A 27,048-nucleotide genomic window follows, 5' to 3' on the forward strand; every position below is an offset into this window, starting at 1 on the left:
GGGTTGTGAATGTGTCACAAAACACAAGACTTTCCCCTGGAGACTAGTGTTTGGAACCGTGTGAATTTTGAGTTATTTTATGGTCTGTCGTCACCAAGTTTAAACCTAACCACAGTTACTTTATGTAAAGTATGTAACGTAAATTCATGGGGTGCCATTTCGGACAATATTACATTAACTGCTTTGTGTGCATTTTCGTAAGATATAATTTGAACTGTTACATAAACTTGCTTGCAATAAATGACAACCTAGTAATGAGAACAGGCTGCAATACAACTTGGAAACACTCGGGGATAAAGTTTGAAAAGTTGTCTGTTTATACTTTAAAGTATAAATACACAGTGCACTAAAACTGACCACATGAGTGTTGGAACTATGCCTCTTGAATGTAGGGAAGATGCCTCAAGTACCATGAAATGTTAGCACAAGTATCTCAAAATGATACTTAGGTACAGTGCTTGAGTAAATGCACTTAGTTACTCTCCACCACTGTGACAATGGGCCTGAACAAACACAGGTCATATGCATTTATTAATGCTTTAAACATCAACAAATCCAATGTTTCAAAATCTTCAAAGAAATAAATAAAATAGACTCTGCCTTGAAGTGGATTAATATAAAGTAGCAGTAATTAGTCAGAATCACTCAGTACGAGTAGCTAAAAATTGCACATAAGTACAGTACTTCATTTATTTTTCACCACTGGAGAGCAAAGGGAGAAAGACGGAGCGCCTAAAAGCTGAGCAGTCAGTGAGAATCTGAGACGGATACAGCTGTTTTTGTAGTCAAATCTCCTCTTTACCTGACACACTAAGCTGGCCTGACTAATATATGGAGCTTTAAAAACACTCCAAGAGCTGATCTGGGTTTATCACCTTTCATGCTGAGTGTCAAACCAACAAGTTTTTAAGCTGCGAGAAGTCATGCCCCGTTCTCGCTCTCTCTTTAGTGATGACTCCCAGGCTTCAGAGACTTTGTATCCTTCACTGTGAGAAAATCGCATCCTTTCAAATGTGAATCAAAAGCTGTTCTCCGGGCTGCTACTGTAACAAGAAGGGTGTACTGTCTTCCATAAAGGAGAGGGGGGATGCTCGACTGCCTCTGAATCATGGCTAATGCTGCTCAATCAACGGAGGTCGGCATGGCTTCCTGTCATGCTGACATACAGTAGTTTGCTTGGCGGTAATCAGTCATTCTGCTGTCTAGTACTCCCACTAAACATGGAATGTGCAGTAGCTTAAAAAAATGCTATAAAATGCTGAGAAATAAGGATTTTCAGAGCGAGAAAGGAACACTGCGGAACATATGCAGACATGAAAGTGGAGGAAAGTGTCTCAGTGGTGATTTCTTTCCCTGTCTGCAGGGAGGACATCAGAATATTTAAGCCACCACATGCATGTCTCGGTCCTCATTCACATTTACATTTTAGACACTGAGCTGACACGCTTATCAAGACTGGCTCACAATGACGGAGCTGGCAAGTGTTCCATCAGCGTCTTGCCTGGAGACTGATGATGGACACCTACGCCTCCGCAGGAATCAAAGCTGTGACTTTTTTGTACGCCAGGCAGTCTTTTTCTAACAACAGCACCAGCCTCCCGTCAGCAGAGGTTCAACTGCTTGACAGCAGCTCCGTGCATTCGACAGAGCCCTGCCCAGGTTCCTTTCATTGTTCCATCCATTATTAATAAAGAGTGAAAGACTCCTGGTGAGCTGGCTTGCCGCTGCAGGCAGTACCAGTCCCCACAGATCATGTAAATTATGTCTATGATAGCGAGGCCAAATATATTTTAACTTCAATGAACTCGAGTTTTGAGCTGCACTACCTCCGAGGCTGTCTTCACAGCTGTTCAAATACATAACAAGAAATGTGCAATTTTTTTTTCTCTTCAAAATAACGGCAAATTGCCATTTTCAAAAGCATATTAGAAGTTTTGAGATAACTTTTCTTCAGGCAGCCTTTTTTCCCCAATTAATTTAAGTGTAAACATTGAAGATGTGGCATTTTATCCAGGTAAAAACTTGCAGGAAAGTATTTTGGACTATGGTGTGCATGCTACCTTAAGAAAACTCTACCTTTTATATTCTATGCTCTACGATTTATAACCAACTCTGTTTCCCATACTCATTATTGTATGATTTATTATTTGTTAGACTGGCTGACATTAAATCTATGTAGACAATTTTATTTTTATATCTTTGTGTACAAGGTTGTGCTTAGTAAATTTCCCCACTAGAAATGTTATCTCCTGATGCAGACCTCCAGCGCTCTTCAGCCTTGTACCACTAATACCCCTTTTTCCACCGCCAAGGAACCACTTCTGTTCTGGTTCTCACACATTTTGACCAAAAACAGAACCTGAAAAGTACGTTAAATAAGTAAAAATAGCAGGCATTTAATTATCTAAAATGCAAACCGCAACATCATTAGTGGGCGGGTCATATTCTACATGCTGGGAAGAGGGGATGGAGAAGGACAGATGTTGAGTGAGAATCCGCCGCAAAAGAGGAGCATACAGATGTGTCATTAATGGTTAATCCATGCTTGTTTTTGGGGTAAACACAAATAACAAAACAAAGTTTGCAGGTTATCAATGTAATCTGCAGGTTTCGTGCAAAACTGGTGGAAATGAGGGCTGGTTCTCTCGATAGCACCAGAGTTAAAAAAAAAAAAAATTTGTCCAAGAACCAGAGCTAATTCTGTGGGAAAGGGATATGAGTGGCTTTCCTACAAGGCGCCGAGGGTTTGCACTGAGCCATGTCAAAAGTCCATGCAACTGAGGAATGCAACATGTTTTATTTGAGCTGGATTTAGACTCTTAGTTGAGTATTTGATGATTGCACTTCATGTCTGTTGTGTTCTGTTTCTATTTTAACTATAACTTGTGTGCCGTCTTGGCCAGGTTTCCCTCGGTAAAGAGATTTCCATCTCAAAGACTTTCATGTTAAATATAAACAAAATAAAAACCAAACTTTTGTGGAGACTTGAAATTGAGCAGGATAAGTAATCCATCCCAGGAGATATGTTGTGGCCTTTTGTTATTTGTCAATTATGTTCTTTTTGTTGATGCCTTTTAGTTCCTTTATCTTTGCAAAATCAGTTTGGAAACTTTAATTCATGCTACGTCGAGGGGTGCGTCAACAGCCATAGAAAACGATAGACAACAAAATTTTATAAAAACTTTATAAATCTTCAACTTAATTAAACTTAATTTCATTGTAATCTAATTTGTTATGCTTGAAAGAAACAGTTTGTACATTTCATCAGCAGGATACCTTTAAAGTATGTGTAGGTGTTCTGAATGGCTTTTCTCCAAAGTGGACTGAAAAATCTGCTGTCACAAAGAGAACGACGCACAATAATTGTTTAAATATGGAGATTAGGACACGCATTTTTAGACAAATAGTTCTGAAAGGCATTAATTGTGTTGTACTTGTTTGTTCTAATGAAAAGCCATAGAAATTGTTTTGTAAAGATTAAAGAATGAAAAAAGGGCCTGAGTGATAAATTTGGTTGATGTATGATGTTTTAATTGTTGCCATAAAATATCTTAATCAGTAAGGACAGCTACTTATTGAAGCCAGTTCTCTACAGCGTTTTTTCATCTACTTATTTAACCTTCACCACTAAATGGCACTCTTTTTAGCTTCTATTGTGTATTGTGTTTTTATGGAAATGTATTTTAATGTCCTTTTCCAACCTTCCTTGTCAATAGCTGACTTTACACATACAAAGACACATTTCTGCCTTTTGCATGCAAAAAGTAGACAAAGTATTTCTGTTCTGTTCTTTCTGTCCTAATTATCTGCTGTCTGAAGTAATGTTATTACCTCATCAAGCATGTTCCTTCTTGCTGTTGTGTTGCTTGCTGACCAAGCTTTTGTTTCCTGAAAACACATTATTGTAAATCCAGCCCTCAAACACATTTTGTGACACCTGCACAGCGACTCCAATATTTTAATGTCAATCACATTTTCATTAGTTTAAAAAAATGGATCCTAGTGACTTGGAAAAGTCTGCTTTGGAGTCAAGGAACACTTATTATAGCCTTGCATCTACAGTATAGACAACCGTGTCTCCTGGAAATTATATTGTGTTTCACAACTTATCTTTGGTGTGGCACTGTAATTTCTGCCTAGATTATGTTAACTGCCATTTTTTTTCTAGTGCAGCAAAATTCAGCAATCTTGGCAAATATGGCAATTAGTAATTGCGTTTTTCCTTTTTGTTTTGTTTTGGTTACTGATTACTGCAGGAGAGTTACCCCGAAGCTGTCTTCCTGGCGGTGTTGTTTCCAGTTGTGTCCTGTGTCGCTGAACATCAACAGGTATGCAGTCAGCCAATCAGAGCTGCCGTAGCGCCCCTGTGTAGCGACAGCCGTGATCCGGGTCCGCCTCCCCAGATCCACCTCCAACCACTGGTATCTGTCTGAGACAAGGGGGGACCATCCTCCAGCTCCTGCAAAGGGGACAACGACAAAGAGTGTGTATTATTGATGACAAGTGTGTGTGTGTGTGTGTGTGTGTGTGTGCGTGACAGAGCAGAGGGTGCTGGCAGAGGTGACAGAAGAGAGAGCGAAGGTCGAGAGACAAATTGTAGGAGTGAAATGTGATTCATTATATTTTAATCTTCTTGAAATGAATCTTTAAAACTGTGAATATATACTCAGGAGTAGATGCTCCATGCTGCGATTTTCAAGCTGGCCAATAATAAATGTCACAGTTTGGATATGAATACAAACTGCCTGTTTATATATTTTCATAATGTCCATAGATAAGTTGTCAGAAATTTGCAGAAGACAGGAATGCCAAACAGGAGGTATTAGGACGGTACATTAGCTGATGCTCTGTTTCTGACGATATTAGCACATTCAGAGGAAACCCTGCGTTTTTTGAGTTAAAATGTTACAAAATACTGTATAAACATAGTTTATCCCATTTCTGGCTTTAATTTAAGTCCACTTACACGCTCACAGATTTAAAACCCTGCAATATGTCAAACACTTCCACTGGTTTCATGAAGATAAATAATAAATCCTTATAAGCAAAGACATTAAGCAGGATATATTTGAGTCACAAACACTTGAAGGAAATGGATTAGACTGTTCAGCACCAGGATGGTATTTAAAGCAATTTGATGACTCTCCACAACTGAAGTGTCAAGATGTGTCCTGCCGTTTAATGTATCTGCTCTGATTTTTATGGGACCGCCAAGGTGACAACGCTATGCAGCTGAGTGGAATATGCTGAGAAATCGTTCACATTTCCACACTGATGTGACCTAAATCACTCAGCTGAAGCGTTCATCTTTTCAGTGGTGATTTGCAGCACTGACGGCCCTCCTATGTTTTTCAGGGTAACATGCTCCCCTTCTGTCCTAGCGACAGCTGTTACAACAGCTGGAGAGGACATGCAGGGATGTATGAGACTAACTCATGCTGTGTTTACATAGAAGTTGAGAAAAAAGTTACTCCAATCAAAATAACCTTGTGTCTGTTGCTGCAACGGCAAAGTCCTACGAATAAAATGTCAATTATATGAAAACATTTATTTTTTTATACCACTGCATGCATGAAAATAACAGTGTCTATTTGGTCCCGTGTGAGAATAGTCACACTGCAGCAATTGGGCTATGAACATCCATCACTATGACGCGTTATTATGGATCCTACGGCTTGCTGTGATTGCCTAGCACTCGTTATGTTGACACATCGAGGTCGGCAAAGAGGTCATGGTTAGAGCAAGTACTAGCCAATCTTGGATCTTCCCACAAATGTACTTCCAGAAAATCAGGTTATGTAGTAGCTATAAAGAATGCCACAGTCCAGTGAGGGAGTTTAGGTGTTGTAGGTGAATGGTTTACCGCAGGACTTTAACACAAGAGACTGGCAATGGAGTCCAGCATGAGTCAATGGTAGTTAATTGTTTTTGGACTTGTTGACTTATTATTTTCAGTTTTTTAGGATGTATAAAGCCACTGAATGAACAATGTGTACATAAACTTTAGCAGAATAGCTGAATATACCTCTTCTTGGTGGCGTCCTCTTTCTACGTTGCTGGGACACTTACTAATATTTGCATTATGTGCAAAGCCTCTGCCTTATAATAATCTTCTGACTGGAACAGTATGACTTGCCATTTTTAACGTTTTATTTTCAGTTTAAAATAAATGAATTTCATTGATATAAATCAATGATGATCATGATTGTATACTAACAGGATGCAATACAGATAACGGGACAGTATACATTATGCCACAACATCAATACTCTGGTATATATAACACCTTTTTAGTCATCTTGTGAATAAAAAAAGGCAAATGTCTACATCAGCGAACAAAAAGATCTCTATATCAAACTAATGTCTAGAAAAATTAATTAAAAATACAGTATACAGTTAGCATTTTAACTTTTTTTTAGTTTTTTTTATAGGAGCAGATTTGTTAAACTGATTTCACTGCAATATTAGGTTCCTTAGCAAATAAAAAAATGTGGAAAAAAATTCCTGCTTAAGATGATGCTGTCTACCAAGCAATGAAAAGATGCGAGTTTATATTTCTGGTAAAAGAAAGAAAGTAAGGAAAATTCTGGAGAAAGAACAAATGCTGCTGATTATACACCATCAGTCAAGTAAAGATCTGCAAGTAAAGAGAGAGTACTGAAAAGTTAATATCATAAAAGAGAAGGATGGGGGGGTTTACAGTATGTATGTTTATTCTGCAAAAAGTATATTAAAATCTGAATTTCACACTGATTCTTTTTCTTTTTACTCAACTTTATACACTCAAAGTAAACACTGACTTACTCCTGGTTTTTTATTATAATGATATATCTTGATTGTGTCCAGTTAAGCTCAGACTTTTAACCTTCTGGTACAATCTTTTACAATCTTTTGAGGAATGAAACAAATGTGTGTGGTGTTTAAAAGTGATGGCTAGGCAACAAAACATGCAAGTAACAAAATTTTTAGATTTGAAAAATGAAAGGTCTCAGCTCAGAATTAACCTCACTTATGTCCAGTTCTAAATTGCAAATGGACAAAGGAACTATCACATCTTTATACAGTCTAAACTTATCAGACCACTTGTATTTGTAACATGTTTTTATTCAGACATGTTGAACCTGTTGCAATAAGTGAGCGAGTCGGAGGAGGCACAAGAAAAGACAGCTGTGGTTTGTGTCATTTCAAGAGAAATTGAGACAGCAGAGGAAGAGAGACACAAGGAGTGAGAGCTGTATCTAACCTTTGCAGAGACATTGCCAAAACTCATCCAGCTGCAATTTCATTTCTAATTTGGATGCTGCTGGAGTGTGTGTGCGTGAGTGCACCCGTGCGTGTGAGGCTGTATGTGTGAGGGAGAAAGAGAGAGAGAGAGAGAGAGAAGTGAAAGAACCTGATTATGAAGAAACATTGGAGGTGATGGAAAAGGCCGCTACAAGATAACGACACTTTGAATACTGAGAAGGCTGTGTGTGCGTGTGTGTGTGTGTGTGTGCGCGCGCGCGTGTGCGTGCGTGCGTGTGTGTTTAAGAAGAGAAAGTGCTGAGTCAGGGCAAAGCAAATCCATAGCGCCTGAACAGCAGATGGAGGGATTTCTCCCCTGCAGAGCACACACACACATGCAAACACACGCTCACACATGATAAAACAGCCAGCCTAAAGAGCGCTTGAGATTGTTTTGCCAAGATGATGTCATGCTGATACGGCGCCAACACAAATCAATAACATAAACAACAGTTCAGACACAAAGCCTGAAGTGGACAGGTTCCCTCATCTCATCACATCTATTATGAAGCTACTTTATTCTGAAAGAGAAAATAATCAGAACACAAGAAACCATGAACCCCATTGGGATTGTTACACATAATGTGCTATGGAAGCGGTGTAGGACGACAGTTGGCAAAGTGTCAGTCAGCTTGAAAAAGAATGAAATATCTCAACAAGCACAGGCTGTTTTCATGGCAGAAATACTTGTAGCTTGTCACTTCAACAATAGCTCAGTCCTGTTTTCTGTCCCTGTAAAAATATTCCAATGTAAGTGTCCATAATACTAACACAGTGAAGCTTTCGCCTCTAGACAGGATGTAAAGTTGCAGAAATAGCTTGTTTGCAATCACCTCACTTTTTTGACGAAAAGTGTTTTTTCGCCACAACTTGACCAATTATTGAGGACACGATCGTCCTTACAAACTACCTTGTCCTCAAGACCTCCCACCATTACACGAATGAATGAAAGCAAGAGTGTCCTTGACGATTACTATTTTGTGTGCAGTTGAAATGACTGCCATCTTGTTTTTGGCTGCAGTGCAAATGTTTATACCTGTCTTTTATATTTCAACAGCTGTACTTAGTGCAAATCATAGGCATTTGGGCAGTGTTCCATCTGGAGAGTGCACCAATGTATATTTTCATGAAAAAAGAAGCAATTAATCAATTAATCAGTCGTTCGAACATTAATGGCAATGTCATATCCATTCCCACAAAACTCCTGGTATGTAATGAGCATTACAGTTTCGAAGTACATGTCTTTGGAGTTTTAGACTAGTCGGGCCAAAATATCTATATTGTACTTCAGTGTGTGCATTTAGGTCCTAAACCACTTGGAAATTTACAAAGTTTTACATTTTAAAATTTCAGGGGAGAGGGATTTTTGAGTAAAATATAATTTATGGAATCAGTGTTAAAAATGAGGTTTAATAAATGTAAGAATGATCTTGATTATAATGTACTCACAAAGAAGAGTTTGTGGAACTTTACTCACTTGTTTTTGGAAAAGGAAACAATTTCACAAACTGCTCATGCTGTTATCTTGTCACTTTCAAAGTTGTGAAGTCCTTTTTCATGTCATTGTGACCTTTTTACTGACATGCTGTCTTTGAGTTTTTAACAGCAAAAGCACTGTTGTCTACCTAAAAACTTGGTGTCAACAAAAGTTACACTGTATTGTAACCCACACCCATAAACATTCCTAATTCAACATGATTTGAAATGTAGTTTCTACACATTAACATCAGATTTATGGATAGCAAATAGGTGGGGGTTGAATTAGCTGTGTCTCAGGTCATCTTCTTTCCTCTTGCTTCTCCGCCAGCTGTTTTGGTGCTGTGCTTCCTGCTCGTTAGGGCAGCAGCTAAAGGCCAGCGCTAATAAGTACCGCAGTAACAGACATGAACACTGACAGCACAACAGGAGAGAGCAGACATACTGACCTTTACTCATTACTGTTGGATTGGAGAGGAAAGAAGTGAAGACCACGGACGAGAGAAAGAGTGATGGTGAGAGAGGCTGACAAACTGACATCTACAGGCTTGGAGAGGAGGAAATAGGAAGAGAAAGAAAGAGTGAGGTAGATACCTCATCAGGAACTGGAGAAGAAAGTAGAAAGAGCCCAAAATAAGGGAGAGCACAGTGTACACAAGAAATCCTGTGTGGAAAAAATGATTCACTAAATCCGTCATGTTTGTCATGCAGCATTTGTTTGATCACCAAAACAATAGTGCCTGTCATGCATGCCTGTCACTTCAGATCCAGTAAATTTCCTTGTTTTCTCTACCCAACTGTCTGTAATGACACCAAAGCTTTTCTCTCCATTCAGGAAGCTAATTGAGGTTAAAAACAGGTCAGGAACAATGCATCGCCGCTCAGCTGGACAGTCAAATTAGCACATTATCACAATGAATCAAACAGTCAGGAGATCAAGACTTTTGGGGTCAACCACATCAGAAGACCAACGGACCCAAGAGCAGTCAGGGTCAGAGGTTGGAGTAGTGGGCTGAAAGGTCATTAATCCAGAGGAAAAGTGTGTGAATAATGCACCTTCAGACATTCAGAATAAACCATTTAAGTGTCCTTAAACAAGAAAGTTAAGATACTCTGTTCACTGTCTATTCACTGCATGCAAACCCTTCAATATTTCCACTACAACCTATTTTCATGTCTCTTTGGTATGCTTTCCAAAACAAAAATAATGCATCAGATTTTGTACATATTCCACGTAATCATGAGCCAGTCATTCGTGTATAACCCAAGTATTTTGGAAGGTTGCAATCAAGTTACCAACGCACTGACAGGAGTAAAGAAGGGAGCAATCCCGAGTTTTCCAGTAGAAAGAAGGTGTGGTGGTGAATGGATCAGAAAACACAGGCCTGACAGCACCTGGCACGCCCATATGATATGCAGACGGGCAGTGTCAGTTGATAACGCAGCTGGACGGATCCTGTGGTGGCCGTATGTTATCAGGTTGAAATGCTACCAATAACAACGTGATATAAGGAGTGTGAGGGTCCCTAAAGGAAAATGGATGGTTCCAGCAAACCCCAGACTTTCACTCGTACTTTTGTTGCCTATTCCTAACCATGTGCTTTTGTTCACAATGTGTTGGCTGACATTGGTTAAAGCACCCTGGAACGTCAACAGCAGATGTAGGAGGATACCCAGAGTGTAATATGTAGAAAGTCTACTGAAAAAGCAGCGTTATGTGACAACTTGGGATGAGAACGTGTTGCGATATTATATGACATATTGTATGAGGATAACTGAAACATTAATGTAAAACTAGATTGCTTTGCAAAATACATTTTTCAAGAAACGTAAAGCTGCCTCGATTATTTTCACTGAAAGACAATTCCATAGCCAGGGGAAACGTCTTGAACAGGCAATTAATTTTAACAAGCACGTCTCTTTATTTTTTAAGTAATTCTGCAATGCTTTTGTAATGTAGTCAATAAAAGCATCATAAAAAACATTTTTGACTTTCATGATGCCCTTGAAACACCAGGTAGATGTTTTACTACAAACCCCTTGTCTCGTATAAAATAAGGGAGAAAACAATAGATCTCAATTATTTTGTCAGGACATATACATTATCATTTCATTTTACTAAATAAGCTTAATTTGGCAAATAAATACATAAATATAAATGAAACAGGAACTGCCTGATCAAAGAATAAGTGAAAAGCTTTTTGATACTCTGCTACAGAAATGTTTCAATCCATTCCAAAAAAAAAGTATTAAGGTTTGACACTAAGCCATACAAATAACAAAGATAAAGCATTTCCTGTATTGAATTATTGGCCTAATTTCATCGTCTCTCCAACCACAAACTTTGAAGTGTGACCTCCTTGTTTACCGAGGATGTGTATGTGCTGGTCGATGGGAGACTGGGAAGCTAAAATCAATATGGGTTTGATTAGTACATAGTTGCTCAACAGAAACAGATTTTAAAATAAGCCAAGCTAAATTGCTGTACTGAGTGCAGAATGTGTCACTATTAAAATTTATTCATTCAAAGGCCAATGGAAACAAACAGTTTGTCTATTAAAAAGGTCAAGCTGGTGCTAATTTACTCAGGGTACATGAGGATGTCCATGTTCTCATTTTAGTTTTCCAACAACTCCAAAACAAGTCCCCCAAAAATGAGTGCATCCCTCCTATTAAGTAAATATGTGTCATTGCTGCAAATCATACATGGATTTATTTGGGCATCAAAGGGAATGTTATTTTGGATGCTTCCTCCTGGCACAGTGTTAGGATACAGGCCAAGGACGTGTGGTGTCAGGGATGGATTATGACTTTATTATGGCATCAGGGGTGGTGAGATGGATCAGAAACTCAGAGATAACAAGTTCAGATCCCACAGCAGAGTGTTTGCGCCCATCGGAGACTGCAAGTGTTTTACAAGTGTCCTTGATTTACTCTAGATGAGAGCATCATCTCAGCGCCCAACATGTTTTTAAAACAAAATAAGAATCTGCATTTGTGGGTCCATCCAAGAAGCCTCCATATGCCTGGAGGTTTATCTTTGAAATGGGACAGATCTTAGTCAAGAACATGATATGACTCAACATTTAACTCTATAATCTAAGGCCACGTTAAGATGAGAGCTGCCCTACAAAAAACTAAAAAGTCTTTCTTTGCATTTTTAAAGAAAATCTGCATCCATATGATAACATTTTGAGAACGATACTTGTGAACACGGATCCGCAAAAATAACCAAAAACGCAGCAGTATCTATGCCAGGCCAGTAGTTAGCAGTGTAACTTTGTATTGGCACACCATAGAAGAACACAATGTGCATGCACTAAGTGCAGCCGTGACTTCACTGTTCTTACAGGATCAGCACATTGCCAGTTTACATGGCGACAGATGGGGTTGCATTTTGGAAAGATTACACTTTGGAATCCTGTTTCAAAAGTTTGTGTTTTCAGGCCCCAAAAACACTGTTCTCTTGTGAACAAAAGGCCAAACCAAAACAAATATTTAGCATTTCATGCAAGAACTGTTGCTGTGTTAATGGCCTCTAAGTGAAGGACAAGAACAAAATCTGACACATGGATGGAGCTTGTGGAACTAGAAACCCTCTACCGTAATCTCTTTCAACATCAAGTTTCACATGTATAAGCATAAGTGTCAGATAACAGCATGTCTGAGTGACTGAACCTGCTCTGAAGTGGTATATCTGATTGAGACATGCATCTGCATGTAATCATGCTAGAAAACAAAATTTAAAGGAAGAGCAAAAACAGCGTCAGGTTTAACCTATTAACCCATCTGCAGACTTTTGTATGCTACACACGGAAACATTCAAGAAATCCCAGACAGCATCAGCTCTTCTAGTTCGCTCTTCAAAGGGGGTTAAATTTCTTCAATTTCTCAGCTGAATGGGCTCAAGTACTTCTGCAACACTGTGAAGCTGTGAAAGCCTCTATTTTCGACAAAATGCTGTTCAGTCAAAGAGCCTTAACCAGACCAAGAGCTCACTAAGTGTTAGCTCATTGCATTATCTCTTCAAAGGGCATAATTTGGCCTAGTTACCCAACAGAGTTGGCTAGGTTAGCGTAGTCAGATAATTCACAGCTCATTCTTTACATCAAGAATAATACTAACTGAAGCATATTTCTCTATGAATGCATATGTACATAAAAACTGAGTAATATTTAGATTTATGAAGGAATGGCTATTGAGTTTAATCTGTCAAAGTTTAATCACTAATCTGTCTGTAAACTTTAATTTTTGGCAGTTGTGTTACAGTTTGTGATCCTTGTGATTGCTTTTGAATATACAACATCACAACCAATCAACAAAATCGCATTTTACTTTAGACATTCTTAAGTTTCAATCGTGCAACCTAAAATAATTAATTAGTTAGTTTCAACTTGCAGGTACTAATAACTTAACGCTTAAATCTGAAATAGACAAGTGTGTCTTTCCCTTAACTTATGATTTTGATTATGATTATGCAATTTTGTCTGCCACTGGGTTCAATCTCCCTGGAAAATGAAGACTCATTTACAGCATAAGTAAAGTGTGCTGACCATTGCACAACCAGAACAGGAAGAGAGTAGCACTTATATTTCTTAAGTAGCTTTAAGTAGCTATCCTTAGTTACCAAAGACAATTGTAAGCTATTTTGTTTCGCTGCCTCTTAGCGAGATACTCTCTGTGAATTTAAGTTCCCTCTGGTAAGTGGTGATGCAGTGTATACGTCAAGGGCTTAGGGAAGCAATAAAGTGTTTGAGATTGTGTCATCTTGGTTTAGACTACAGAGCCTCTGTGTTATCATTTTACTACCTTAAAAAATATAGGCCAGACTGTCTAACTGCAGCATATAAAAGTATCATCGCTGATTGGCACTGCTTCCACATCATCTGGCACGTGGACTTTCCACCAACTGGCTACTTCCAATTCAGTAATCTGCTAACTTGAATGAATAAAATGATTTAATCACGTGGCTCCTCTGGACTTTATTAATGTCACTGTACCAAACATATCAGATTCTGATAGTGAAATGGGTTATTTTGGAAGCAAAAAAAAAAGTATCTGGAGGTCTCTTTTACAATGTAAGTCTATGGGAAAAAGGTTTTTTTTTGGGCCCAATGGCACCACATGATGGACTCAGCAGTTGTCACACCACTGTTTAGTCAGTAAGCAAATTGACTTAAAGCCTGGCGCACTTCCTGGGAGTCTGGTGACTTCCTGTTTTATATACCTAATTGCTTTTAATTGGATGCCAGTTCAAATTTCCCAGCATATTTACATATAACTATGAAGTCTTGACCTGCTAAGACATTTTTTTGTGTTTAAAGGTCCAGTGTGTATGATCAAGTGGCGTCTAACTGTGAGGTTGCAGACTGCAACCAAATGCCACTTCTACCATGTGCCAACCATGTAGGAGAACTACAGTGGCTGATGTAAAAATGCGTAAATGGGAAAATGTCAAAGTCCCTTTCCAGAGCTAGTGTTTGGTTACCCTTGTGGGCTATTGTTGAACATCATGGTAGACTCGCTGGAAAAGATTCTCAGTGTCAACTGATTATACACTAAAGAAAACACTGATATGAAATAAGATTCCACTTTTGCCAATAAATGTCACTAAATCCTACACACTGGACCTTTAATGATGCCACCCTTTTTAGTTTAAACTAGCTAATAGTTACTTAGAAATTAGGCAGGATTTTACATGCCATCTAAGTGATGGATTCATGAATAGCTAGAGTAATCCAATCCTATCCTGTATAACCGCAGTCTTCTCAGTAAGTAATGGAGGCTGGACCACAGAGAGACCTGTAAAGCTATCAGCCAGCCTCTGTAACACCATACCCACAGCTCGACAAGTACCTCCTGGTGGAAGACAGAGCCATCTCCACAAGGAGAATTAACTTCAGCCCTCGTCTCTTTTAATAAGACAGTAAAAGAACACAACACCCGGCACATTATTTCTATCCCTTCTGTTCTAATTGCAATCTTCATTGCGTTAGTGTCAACTGGGAAATAGAGGCTGACACAACGCTTGTCAGGGCAATGGCTTCACTAGAAGGAGCGGATGTGTGCGCCAAATAAAAGTAATGTTTGGTTAGCACTGATGTACTGTTGTTCCAACCTGTAATGGGTGAAGGTAAGGTGAAAAACTAAGGGGGACAGGGAGACAAATACAGGAAAGATGAGGAAAAAAGGATTACAGGAAGAAAAAAAATCACCCAAAGTAAGTGAGTTTCAAAGAGAGGCCGTAAGACATATACAGCCAAGCAGGGAGACAGTATTAGCAGGTCAAGATTTTTAAATGCGTCTGTGTGGACTTGGGGGAATCTGAGAAGGTTTTAAGCTGATTTGAGTTGGAGAGTCATAAAGTTGTAGAGGATTTAAGGTGGAGCTTAATGTGTTTTTCTGACAACCTGGGAGATAATATGCAGCTATTTATATATTTAAAAAAATGACTCAGCAGCATAGCAAACAAACCATATTAGAATTCTCAGAGATGAGAGGCAACAAACAAAAACAGGAAAACAGATTGGAACATACTTAGCAGACCACTGGAACATGCATGTGAGGTAATGTCCATTGTAAAAGACCTTGAAAACAGGTGCAGCAGTGAAACCAGTTTTAGGGGTCTTGCAGCAGAGTAAAATAAGGACCTGGCCCTGGAGATGCTGGCTTTGGGGAATTTGGACAAAATGTGGTAGGCAGGTGGAAAATGAAGTAACAGAATAGCTAAGTAATGGGCTAACAGGGAGTTTATAAAGGGAAACAAATCAATGAAGTTTGCAGGTTGTGAAACATCAAGAGTGTTTCTCCATTACAAGTTTAGAAAGCTGATGTCAGTGTCATACAAATGCAACACATCGTAACAGCTCAACAACAACACTGAAAGACTGTGTGTTGTTGTTGTGTACTTATGTCTTACAAAAGAGCTGTATGAACTTTCTTAAGGAATGATTCATGTTCACTCAGAAAACAGTGTAAAAATGTAAAGCCAAAGTAAGCACGCTGCTTTATTACATCTGCTTCTCTGACAGTGAAACTTATTGATCTGGAAAACAGAAGAAAATGCCTCTTACAGTATGGATAACTGGCTCAAAGACTCTGGATAAAATGAGTGAGGGATATAGAAGAAGCAATTTAAAAAATGCTAAGGTGAACAAGAGGCTTTTAGTTGTGTTTTGTCAAAGAATCAGGCAATATTTACCCTTCTAATTAGATTTATGGAGAGAGTGACTACCTCAGATTAAGAGGATTTGAGCGGAGGAGCTTGTGGTATTTAACCAGATGAGGTGTTTAAGAGCAGCATTAAATGGGTACCTGGAGAGGCAGAGGTGGCGCATAAACATCACAAAGATCAATACCTCATTCTATGATTTCCTCTGCATATTTATTTCCAAACTACAGCCCCCTGCTAATGTCTAAATCTCTTTTTCAAATCTAAATTAGCACTTCCAGAAAATGATTACTGGGGGATTGATGAAGTGTTCCAAGCCTATTTCAGCGTAATTACAGTGGTTCTAATGTGCAATTATCAGTATGGCCCACTGAAAAACCGAGACCGTTTAGATGTTAAATACTGCCATTAACATTTGCCTATAAATGTTAAATGCTGTCATTAACATTTGACTATAAGACGGAATGAAGTTATCTCAATGTTTTTGTGGCAGCCCACATGGGGCTGAGGTAAAATTACAATTACAGCAGACCATAATCTACAAGGATTAACACCAGAGAGTGGCAGGGCAGGATGTGGCAAAGAAGGGTCGGAAATAGATCATGAAAAGAAAATGTAAAGGTGATAGTGGGAGGATGGGGAAGGATGAAAAATATAAAAGTAAAAGGTTTTGGAGAGATGGAAACACTTCAGCAGCAAAACTAGGGAGAGTCAAACATCCAAAAACGTGTGCCTTTCAAAAGAGGCATTCACATCCAATTATTGGCTTTTAAGGACCCCACTTGATGTCAGACTCATTGCAGAGTTTGGCTACTCATCTCTGCATGCTAAAATTTGTAGATAAGCAGGCAGCCAATTAGGATTTGGAATGCCCCTCAACACTTATCTTTTTTCAGCTCCATAACAGCAACAACACAGTCAATTATGAGATTGTTGACTGACTCAGTTGCATTATTGATCATCAGAGGACTGATACTTGAAATGTCTTGGCACAGAGGAAGCTGAAACTGGGATGCGTGACAAGTCAAAGTGTGAGGATAGGCAACTTTGTAAAAACTGCAGCACTATGAATATGTCCAGTGCTACACACATTTGGAAATTAATTTTGCTCATTTATACAACGTCATTACAGGCCCATCTCAGACCCACCACTGCTGCTCAGAGAAAACAGATCCACTTGCATATATAGCACTTGTTGCCAATTTGTTAACCTTTTGTGTGTTCAAATCAGGTTGCCACTGTGAAGGACATTTTTAGCATTACTGGCCTCATTATTCTGTATTATAAGGAATGGCACAGTTAAGGCCCAAGAATAGAGGCGCTGGCTGTTCCAATCTCAGGACCAATCAGCAAACAGTCTGATGACGGTAAAGCTCTGAGGGCAGCAGCCAATATTTCAGCAGATCCAGTGTAGAAAATGGATATCTGGGCAAAGACTTCCAAACATGTTTGGTCAATACTACTTGGACTACAAACATAGAACAAATGGAACCAGAACACTACTGCTACCACATTCTTGTATCACTGCTCACAGATACATATACAGTACATATGCAGATATCTGATATAAAGATTATCAACAAGTGCACAGGACCACGTCCTAAAATGTTGATGCTTTTTTTACGCCTCTGCATCGGCAAAAGCTATGGCCAAAAGCACTATACTTTCAGGCTGTCAATCCTTCCTGTTTTCATGAAGATACATTAAGAATGCCATGACTTGACTTAAGAATGAACTTATTTGATTTTAGTGCCCAAAGGTCGCTGTGATCTCAAATTTGGCACAAACATCCACTTGGACTCAAGGATAAACTGATCAATTTTGAGGTCAAAGGTCAAGGTTACTATGACGTCACAAAAATGTTTGTGGCCATAACAGAATTTGTAAGCTAATTATGACAAAGTTTTACACAAAAAGAGATAAAATGATGAAGTCATGACATTTTATATCTAAAACGTCAACAATCAACCTCAGTTTGACATCATAACGCCCTGCCAAAACACTTGGCCATTTAATGCAATAACTCAAGTGTTGTCAGGTTTCGAATTGGTGACACAAATTTGGGTGCCTATTTTGAAACTGTGCTGATTGTACAGATATCATGTACTTTTTTTGCAGCAACATCCGTATTTGAAGAATTGTCTATTGTAATGGCTACATGAGTCTGGACAGACATGGATGTAAACCGTAACTGCAACTTGACTAGTTTGCAGAGGCATACAACCACAATGCAGTAATTTTAACAATAATAATAATAACAATAATAATAATAAACTTTATTACAGACTCAATGGTCCAGATAAGAGCAAGACAATACATACAAAAGATACAAAAGACACATAGAAGTACCATACACAACAAATTCACAATGCAATAAGATCACTTAAAAAAAAAAAAAAAAAAACAAGTAAAAAAGTCAATGACCTCAGAAGAGACTACTATACCAAAACAACATATCCCCAATACAATATGTACAGATCACTTAAAAAACAATTCAAAATGTCACTGACCACAGAGGAGACGACTATACCAATGCTTCCATATCCTGGACATATAGCGTGTAGTGCTCAATTTGATGCTTGTCAATGCCATGATTACACAATTCTCTGAGTTGTTCAGCCGACCTATAAATTTATACATCAAATTTCTCAACGAGGCTTGCAGTGTATTAAGACCTGCAGACACGAACATCTCGCTGGCGCTACACCAACGTGGTCTCCTCAACAGAATTCTCGAAGCATCATTGTAAGCTACCTGAATTTTACGCAGGCTTGCTTTGCTGTAATTAGACCACAATTGGGCAGCATAGAGAGGAGTGCAGTGTGCTCTGAACAAAGCCACCTTCACTGTATCTGTACATGCACCAAACTTGCGAAGCAAACTGTTTGCTTGAGCATATAGAGAACGGCACTGCCTGTAAATGTCTTGGTCATCCTTCAACTGATCTGTAATGAGATGCCCAAGATACTCAACTTGGCTCATACATCTAAAGTTATTACCTGCCAATTTGAAAGTAGGAAACATTAGACATTTGTCCTCCTTTGTTCTGCAGATCATGACCACACTCTTATCTGTATTGAATTTCATGTCATGGACAATACCATAATCAGAGCAGACATGAAGAAGCTGCTGGAGACCAGCACTGCAGGGACTGAAGACCACGAGGTCATCCGCATACATAATATGATTGACTAAAGTATTGCCTATCATACACCCAGTGTTACAGGTGTTTAGGCAGATAGAAAGGTCATCAACATACAGATTAAAGAGAATTGGAGAGAGAATTCCCCCTTGTCTGACCCCATTCCTGACCCCAAAAGGGGCAGAGACACAGTGACCCCATTTTACACGCATCGACTGGTTGGCATACCAGTAGGACAGAATTCTCACAATACATTTAGGTACACCTCTGCTAGTCATTTTGTTGAATAACTTAAAATGATTAACCCGGTCGAAAGCTTTTGAGGCATCAATAAAACTCATTAAAACTGAGGAATTCTTATCTCTATACGTATTGACAATTTCTTTTAAGGAATATATGGCCAAGTCTGTGCCATGCTTAGCTTTGAAGCCAAATTGGCTATCAGTAGAAGAAATAATCTCCACAATTCTGTCCAACAGGATGCTTTCAAAAACTTTAGACAAAACAGTGGCAAGGGCTATTGGTCTGTAGTTATCAGAGCAGCCAACTTTACCTGATTTATCCTTGATCACCGGAACTAACAAGACAGATATCATTGTATCCGGCAAGAAACCATGAAAGCATTGAAGCAGATGGCAAGAAGATTAGATTGTTGATTTAGATTGTTTTAGATTGTGATCTAGAAGCAAAATCAGTTAATGTAATTTTGCTATTTCTTGATTAACTCATTGAGTGCCAGCCCTATTATATAATGGAAAGTGGCTTGTGCCAGCTTTTCTGGCCATTTTGAATCATCTTTCAAGACCCACAGAATATTTTGTACAAAGGCTCTGAAAACATCGAAAAGCTCAAATGAAAGAAGAAACTCTGTTTTTCATCATGGAAAAAAAACATTAGTTTGCACCTTGTTCCATTCTTGACTTATCTGAAGTTGAATAGAGGCTGGTTTCATCAAAAAGACCACTTTTTTTCTAGAAAGCTGAGAAAAATGCATTTTTGTGAAAGGTAGTCTGACAAGCAAAACAGTGATTTGAATGTTATAATTTTGCCTTCAATGTCATAAAAGACATCTGAAAAGTGTGTCACAAATGTGTGTAAATGTGTAAACATGCAAAGTACAGCACAATGCAACAAATCATGGCCCCAGTTCAGAGAGAGAAAACCCACAAAATAGAACCGGAGTCCTATTCCATTATTCCTACCTGCAGTATTCAGGCAAACAGGGCTTCTTTAAACACTCTGATTTTTCAAAGTAAAAGCTTCGGACACTCAGTCAAGAGCATGGGGGGTGGGGGGGGGGAGATCCATGAGAGTTTCTTCCAGCATCCGCTGGCGAAACTGGCCACTTGACCCTCTCCGTTTTTTGGGGGGCATTTTATGCCGATATTGAATTGATGTAGCTTCGTTGCTGTTGTTTCGAATCACCTCCGTCAAAATGACTCAGGTCACTCTGAGTCATTTTTTTAAACAAAGTTTAATAAATCATAATAATCCATAAACTGGTGAAGTTTCAGTGATCATTTGACAATTTATATTAGCTCGGTGGCTCAGACTGGACTCACATAAGTCAACACTGGCAGACTTGTTTTTTAACTCAGAAGCTGCTGCATGACTAAAAGTCATGTTTAACTGTAGTCTGCTGTTGTTAAAATTAGCCCAGTCTTACTCTGTTCCAGTGGTGTGGTTTGCTTTTCAATATTTTCCCTTGTTGGTCACAAAAAAATATCATGAACACAATGAAGTCTGTTATTGAGGCTGTCAGCTTTGGGCTTATGCCTCTTTGGCCTCCAAACCAGAGCCGTATGGTAGAGCGACTCCTCTGAGCTCCGTGTCAAAGCTCCCATCTTTGGCCTTTCCCCAACTTTATGACATGCTAATTGTCCACTATGCACATTGTTATGCATGTGGGAATAAAGAGATTAAATGCCAGTGCGGGGCCATTGCTTCCTCCTGTTGCTGTTGGCCCCATTTAGTGTCCATAGTAGGGCATAACACTGGAAGTGGAGGCAGCACCGCAATGGGATTAAATGGCCACCATGTGTGAAAAGTCCTGTCAATGCCAGCCCCCACATGGGCTGACCAGCCAAGATGGGACCAACTGGCAGCAGCGCGGGCCAAGGAGGCATGTGGGAGTTTTGTAACCTCTACAAGCTGGCCATTTGGCATCTGATAGAGATTTTTTGAGTCTCTTAAAACTACTTTGTGATGGACGAGAAACTTCAACAGATGCCAGAGAGATAGGGAGTCACTTATGACTTCTCTTACCAGGTGAACAAAAGTCAGTGATGCAGAATCCTGAAACATTAAGAAACTGAGAAAATTGGACACAAAAAACTGATGTTATTTCTGTGGTTTCTCCCAAAAAAAGAGTGTTGCTGGAATTACATTTTTTTTGTAGGTCAACTGAAAGTGGTTCCCTCATCAGCCAATGGGATGTTTCCATTTGACTTGAGGTTGCAGAGAAGAGTTTATGATACTTGCACATTTTGTTTATAAAGATACTCTTCACAAATTAACAGCATTTGTATGATTTTTAAGCGTAAATATAATCACCAGAAGTAAAGAACTAATGTTAGACTATTAACAAACTATACTTCGGTCACATGACTGAATGCTGCCCCCACAACAAGATTTTAAAGCCATGTTCAGTGTGGTAATGTTCTATAGTCAGCTTTTTTTAAGACAAAATTCACAAAGGGCATCTTTAGTGACCTGTTTTATGTTGTGAAACAAACTGTGAAAGTCTCTAAAGCTAGTGTTAACTACAAACCTTATTTCAGGCATCCAACCGAAAACCCATAAAAAAAACCTCACTAACTTTGAGACGAGGGAACCAGGAGTGCTAAAATGGTAACTAATTTCCAGGTTTAGGTTGTCATTACTGCACCTCTTTTTATATATGTGACACATATTGCAAATATTTTATGGTCCACAAAAGAAAGAAACAAACAAAAAATCATTTGCAATCAGTGTTGAAACTGCCCTGCCCTTTGAATCACACAAAACAAAGGCAAATAGGTGGCCTGCAGATGAGCAGATAAAGATCTAATTTGGAATAAACACTGAATATAATTAAATGAACTTAATGTTACATGTATTTCTTTCACTTGTTTAAAAATAAGATTAGACTATTTTAAGGAAAAAATGTCAAAGGGAATGCGCTAGATATCCATCTTTCACAAAGTTATTAGCATGAATTCTATATTTCTTGCTTTTTTGTTTTAAAAAAAACGTAATAGAGAGCAAAATTAATGTAAATGTCACCCATTTTTTAACGTGGTTATTGTATATTGAAGATATGCAATAAATAATGATATGATAAATCCTGCGGCACCCTTGGCCCGTCCTTAAGGCATCCCCACTTTGTAAACCACTACTGTAGGCGGCTGGAACGTGTCCAGCTTTGTGATTGGCTTTATATTCCACAGTGCCTACAGACCCAAGAAATGAGCCCAACAATTTCTCTCTTACATCAATTTCCTGCAATGTGTTGGAATGTTTACAGGGAAAAAAGCAGCTCTGGATCCGTCACAATGAAACGTACTCAGAAAAAAATAATAATAAAAAAACATTCCGTTTATCTTCAATTTGCCTCTGAGTTGGTCAAATTATTCTTACAGTAAAAGTAATGGAAAAATGAATCCTTGACTCCTGGACGATTCTCTGCTCTGGCAGCACAATCAGCCACTGAGTTCTATAAATGGGAAAATCCGCAAACCATTCCCTCCCAAAAGCTCCAAAACCAGCCATGATAGCCCTTAACAAAGCCCCACATCAGCATCTAGTAAAGCACTCCCTCTTGAATTTTTATTGTGGTGGGTGAATGACAACTCGGATTTATACCCCTATTGAGAGGAGGTGGCCCTGTGGAGAGTTTTTGATGTGCCGGTCTTATATAATTCCAATGCATCTCTTTTTACAATACAGATTTTTGGCAGTAACTGCTGTCCTCTCAAACTGTCTATCCATCTTTGTATTTATCACTGCCTCCCCCTCTCTGTCCCTTGGCACCACAGAGGTATCTCTCAGACTGTGTGAATCCAGCTGAGGTTTGCCTTTGATGTTCGGTGCTCTGCATCCTGTAGAGAGGCAAAGACTCCCTCCTGTACTGAGGGGAAAAATGCACCACTACAGCCCACAAAACAGAACTGAACACATCTAAGTCGAAAGAGTGAGATTCAGTCCGGGGACTTTGCTTTTTCTCCATCTGTTCCCAACATTTCTCTGGCCCGGAGGCGCTTCTTGACAGTTGATATCAACAACTGACCGAGAGCAGAAAAGTTTAAAGCTGCACAAGGCTAAAGTTTTTATGGATAGCCGGCACCCCAAACCTCTCACTGTTTACACTTTGAAACGCAACTGTGTAAAAAATGGAAAAGGTCAAAGCTGTTACAAAAATGGTAGAGACAACCAAGGAGCTTGAGGAAACAAGAAACTCTTACGTTTAGAGCTTTTCCACCAAATAATTCCAGGAACTGTGGAATCAGAGGAACTAAATTTGTTTTTCCACTGTATTTGATAATGGATTAACCCTTTGAAACCCAAGGCGACATCACTTTTCTTGTGCTGCTTTCAAACACCTTTCACAAGTATTTAAATCTTTGAACCCCAAGCAAATTGTGCAAAATTGTGTGATGTCTTTCAAAATCATTGATAAAAAAAAGACAATGAGAAACTTTGTGAGAAATTTTACACAAATTGCAAAAATTAGTAGATTTAGAAAATTATTTTGAAAAAGCTAGGGGGGAAAATGTCTAGGGAAAAAAAAACACTAGGTTAAAAACTATACCTACAATTATCATAGTTAAATACTTTTTGCTTTCATTGTTTAGTTCTTTTAAGTAACTTCCTGAAACAAAGTCCTGCATTTAATAAAGTGTGTACTGTGCCTGGACCAGCTCAGTCATTATTTATGACAATAAATCCATCTCAAAATGTGCTGCCACTGCAGGTGGTAAAATATTTAAGCTGGACAATGGACATAGCAATGGAAGATTCCGTACCTTCTCTCCTGTTGACCTTAGCGAAGACCGGTCCATGGCTGCTGGTTAGCTGGGAGGAGCTTCTGAATGATGATGGCGGTAGATTGGCCACCAGCGGGCTGTCACACACCTCTGTTAACCAATCACAAAGCAGAAAAGACAGTTTAGAATCAGGATCATTCCTCTGAACATATGCACCAGTATGTTACAGTGTCTCTATAATGCTGCTGAAAAGCAAAATGAAGGAAGTGTCCTTCTAATTGAAAGGTTAACCTTGAAGCTCTCTTGAGTATCCATAACATATAATTTTGGGTCGGGGCAGATAACGGGTCACACAGAGCAGAGACATGAATAAGAGAACCTGGTTTCTGAGGGAGAGGAAAGTCAGTGGAGACCTTTTCATGCTTCATACACTTTGATGTTTAGAAATGTCAAGGGTAAGAATTCCAGTCATAAGCTGAGTGCAAATTGACTCTGAATGTGTGACCCATGAACAGTCAGTATCTACAAAAAATGTCATTGTATAAAATTATCTTATTTTGAGGTTACGGATTATTATTGTGGATGTAAACATTATGCTGATGCATCAACAAACAAAGCCATGGCAACAGTGCCTCTACTGGGACCTACAGAAAGAGAAAGGGATGGTAGATTCCAAACCCCGAAGTGTCAAAATAAAAGATACAAGTATGCCAATGTGAAATATTAACAAACAGAACATCTGTTCAGTATTCATCATTCTCCTGTGACAAAGTTATTACAGGAAGTCACTGGAGTTGAATATATCAACAAATTGCTCAATAAGGTATTCAAGGACAAACAAAATAACAATACATTTATCCCACAAACAAGTATTTTTCTGTGTAGCCACTCTGATACGCATTCCTTCGTTATGATGCACAGGGCCAGAATACAGTGGGCATGGTATAATGTTATAAAGTACATGTAAAATGCATACAAAAACTGCATTGTCTTAAGTTGTTTCTTTGTCTCGTTGAGATTGTTTTCTGTTTTTTACTTTTGTCTTTTTTTGTCTTAGTGTGTCTTTATGGTTGTTTAATTTATGTTTTTGCATCTTGTTATAGATTTGCATCCTTTTACAGAGTTTGCCTCTGTGGTCATTTTAAATCTCTTAGTAGTTGATTTACGTCTCTTTGTGATCATTTTACGTCTCTTAGTGGTTGTTTTTATATGTGTTTCTGGTTATTTTATGTCTCTGTTTTTGTTTTTTATGTGTTTTTGTGGTTATTTTATGTCTCTGTGTGGTTGTTTTTGTGTGGGTCTGTGGTTTTGTGTATCTCTGCAGTTGTTTTCAACTTTTTGTAGTTGTTTCATAACTCTTTAAAGTTGGTTTGTGTTACTCTGTGGTTTTTTTAAACCCCTTTGTGATTGTTTTATGTTTTGATGGGGTTGTCTTATATCTCTTTATGGTTGTCTTACATCTCTTTATGGTTGATTCACATCTCTTCATGGTTCTTTTACATCTCTTTGTGGGTTGTTTATGACTAAAAATGTTAACACAGAAAACAGAGTCTCTAGTGCATCGACCCCCCAACCCTTTGGGCCCTGGTCTGTGCCCAGTAGGCTCATTCAGTTATCCATCAGCGTTTACTTGTGCTGTTGATTGTGTATATTTGTGGTTACTGTCATTTTGTTATTATTTTCATCATTATTAGATGGTAAATTTGACAATAGCCATTTAAACAGGTAAGTTGATGTGTCCAAAACTTGACTCTGACTTGCATTAATGGACTTTTGTGTCTGTGTTTGATGATACGACACAGCTGAAAATATCGAACAAACACATACAGTAAGCATTAAATCTTTCACCATCTTGTTTTGTTTCTCTCTTTTACTCTAACTTTTAAATGCATTTTCTTCCAAAGAAACACAAAGACATAGAAAAGCACCCACATTCTTCTGATTTTCAATTGATATGTAAATGTATAGCAATACTTTATTGCGATAAGGGCGACTTCTCAAAAGTTTACATAGAAAGTGGAAATCTGTGTCAGCAAGTATCCATCCTTTGTCCTTTAGCAATAAACTACTTTTAGAGCTATTGTTCTGCAGCTGACAAAAGCAGCTACAACGGGAGCTGCGGCCTGATTCATCGTGTCTCCATGGGTAAGCAATTTCCCCAGAATACTTGATTATTAACTAATTACCAAGTGTTCAATTGTCTCCACAAGTATTGTGCAAGTGTAATCTAAAATCTGTTTTTTTAATAGATGTTGCTTTCCACCTCTGAGAACAGAGCCAGTTCAAATTATTCATAACCCATTCAGCAGTGCCAGGTCCCGTATCCCTCCTCTGACAACAAGGCTTCAGCTGAGATTACTTTGTCAACATTATTGTACTTCATTTCAAGCACAGAGGGATTTTCATTACCTGAGACTATAAACCACAAACTGTTGACAGTTCTGAATAGCCTGTCATATCCACCTAAGTCTGTAACTCCTCTCGCAGAGGCAGAGCCCCCAATGTTTTATCAAAAGCCCCAAACCCTTTAGGTCTTTAAAATACCTTCAACTTGGAGCTGTTCAGATAGCAATACACGCCCATGTTGTTTATCCTATGCTATTCCTTCGATAAATCGAATATAAATAAGTGTTCTTCTGTTGACCTAAGATTCAATTCAGAGTATTGAAGACTACATTTTTGACATTGTTGGAGATCCTTAATTTGCAATTAGAGCAACGCAGATTATTATGTCATGGATCTAAACGTAACAGATTTGTTAGCTAAAAAATTATTCTATGAAGTCTGACTGAGCACTGTAAAACAAAATTAGGTTTCAAGATTATTAATGCTGTTTACGCCAATTTGCAACCCTACCTATGTTATGTAGTTTTAAAATAGTAACATAAGACTTTTTTTGCCGCGTTTCAGGTGGCAGGAGTGAAAATTATCCATCTTCATTTGTTGTGTTATGGTTTCAAAATGATGAAGACAGTTGGAGACCAAGATTTTTTTGGCAACAGTCATGTTTT

At 38.6% G+C, this 27,048-nt stretch overlaps 1 protein-coding gene across 1 annotated transcript in view; it reads right to left on the reverse strand.

Moving 5' to 3' along the window:
• The window catches only part of LOC121962364 (contactin-associated protein-like 4), a 132,637-nt gene that overhangs the window by 83,256 nt on the left and 22,333 nt on the right, over positions 1–27,048 (reverse strand). The window contains exons 2-3 of the mRNA XM_042512620.2: positions 24,077–24,187; positions 4,266–4,459 (exon numbers count right to left, since the gene is read on the reverse strand). Of these exons, the coding sequence (XP_042368554.2) occupies positions 4,266–4,459; positions 24,077–24,187 (305 nt within the window). The remainder of the gene's footprint in view (positions 1–4,265; positions 4,460–24,076; positions 24,188–27,048) is intronic.

Source organism: Plectropomus leopardus, chromosome 5 (assembly GCF_026936395.1).
Source record: "Plectropomus leopardus strain MGB_pleo_1.0 chromosome 5, ASM2693639v1, whole genome shotgun sequence".
Classification (NCBI taxonomy): Eukaryota; Metazoa; Chordata; class Actinopteri; order Perciformes; family Serranidae; genus Plectropomus; species Plectropomus leopardus.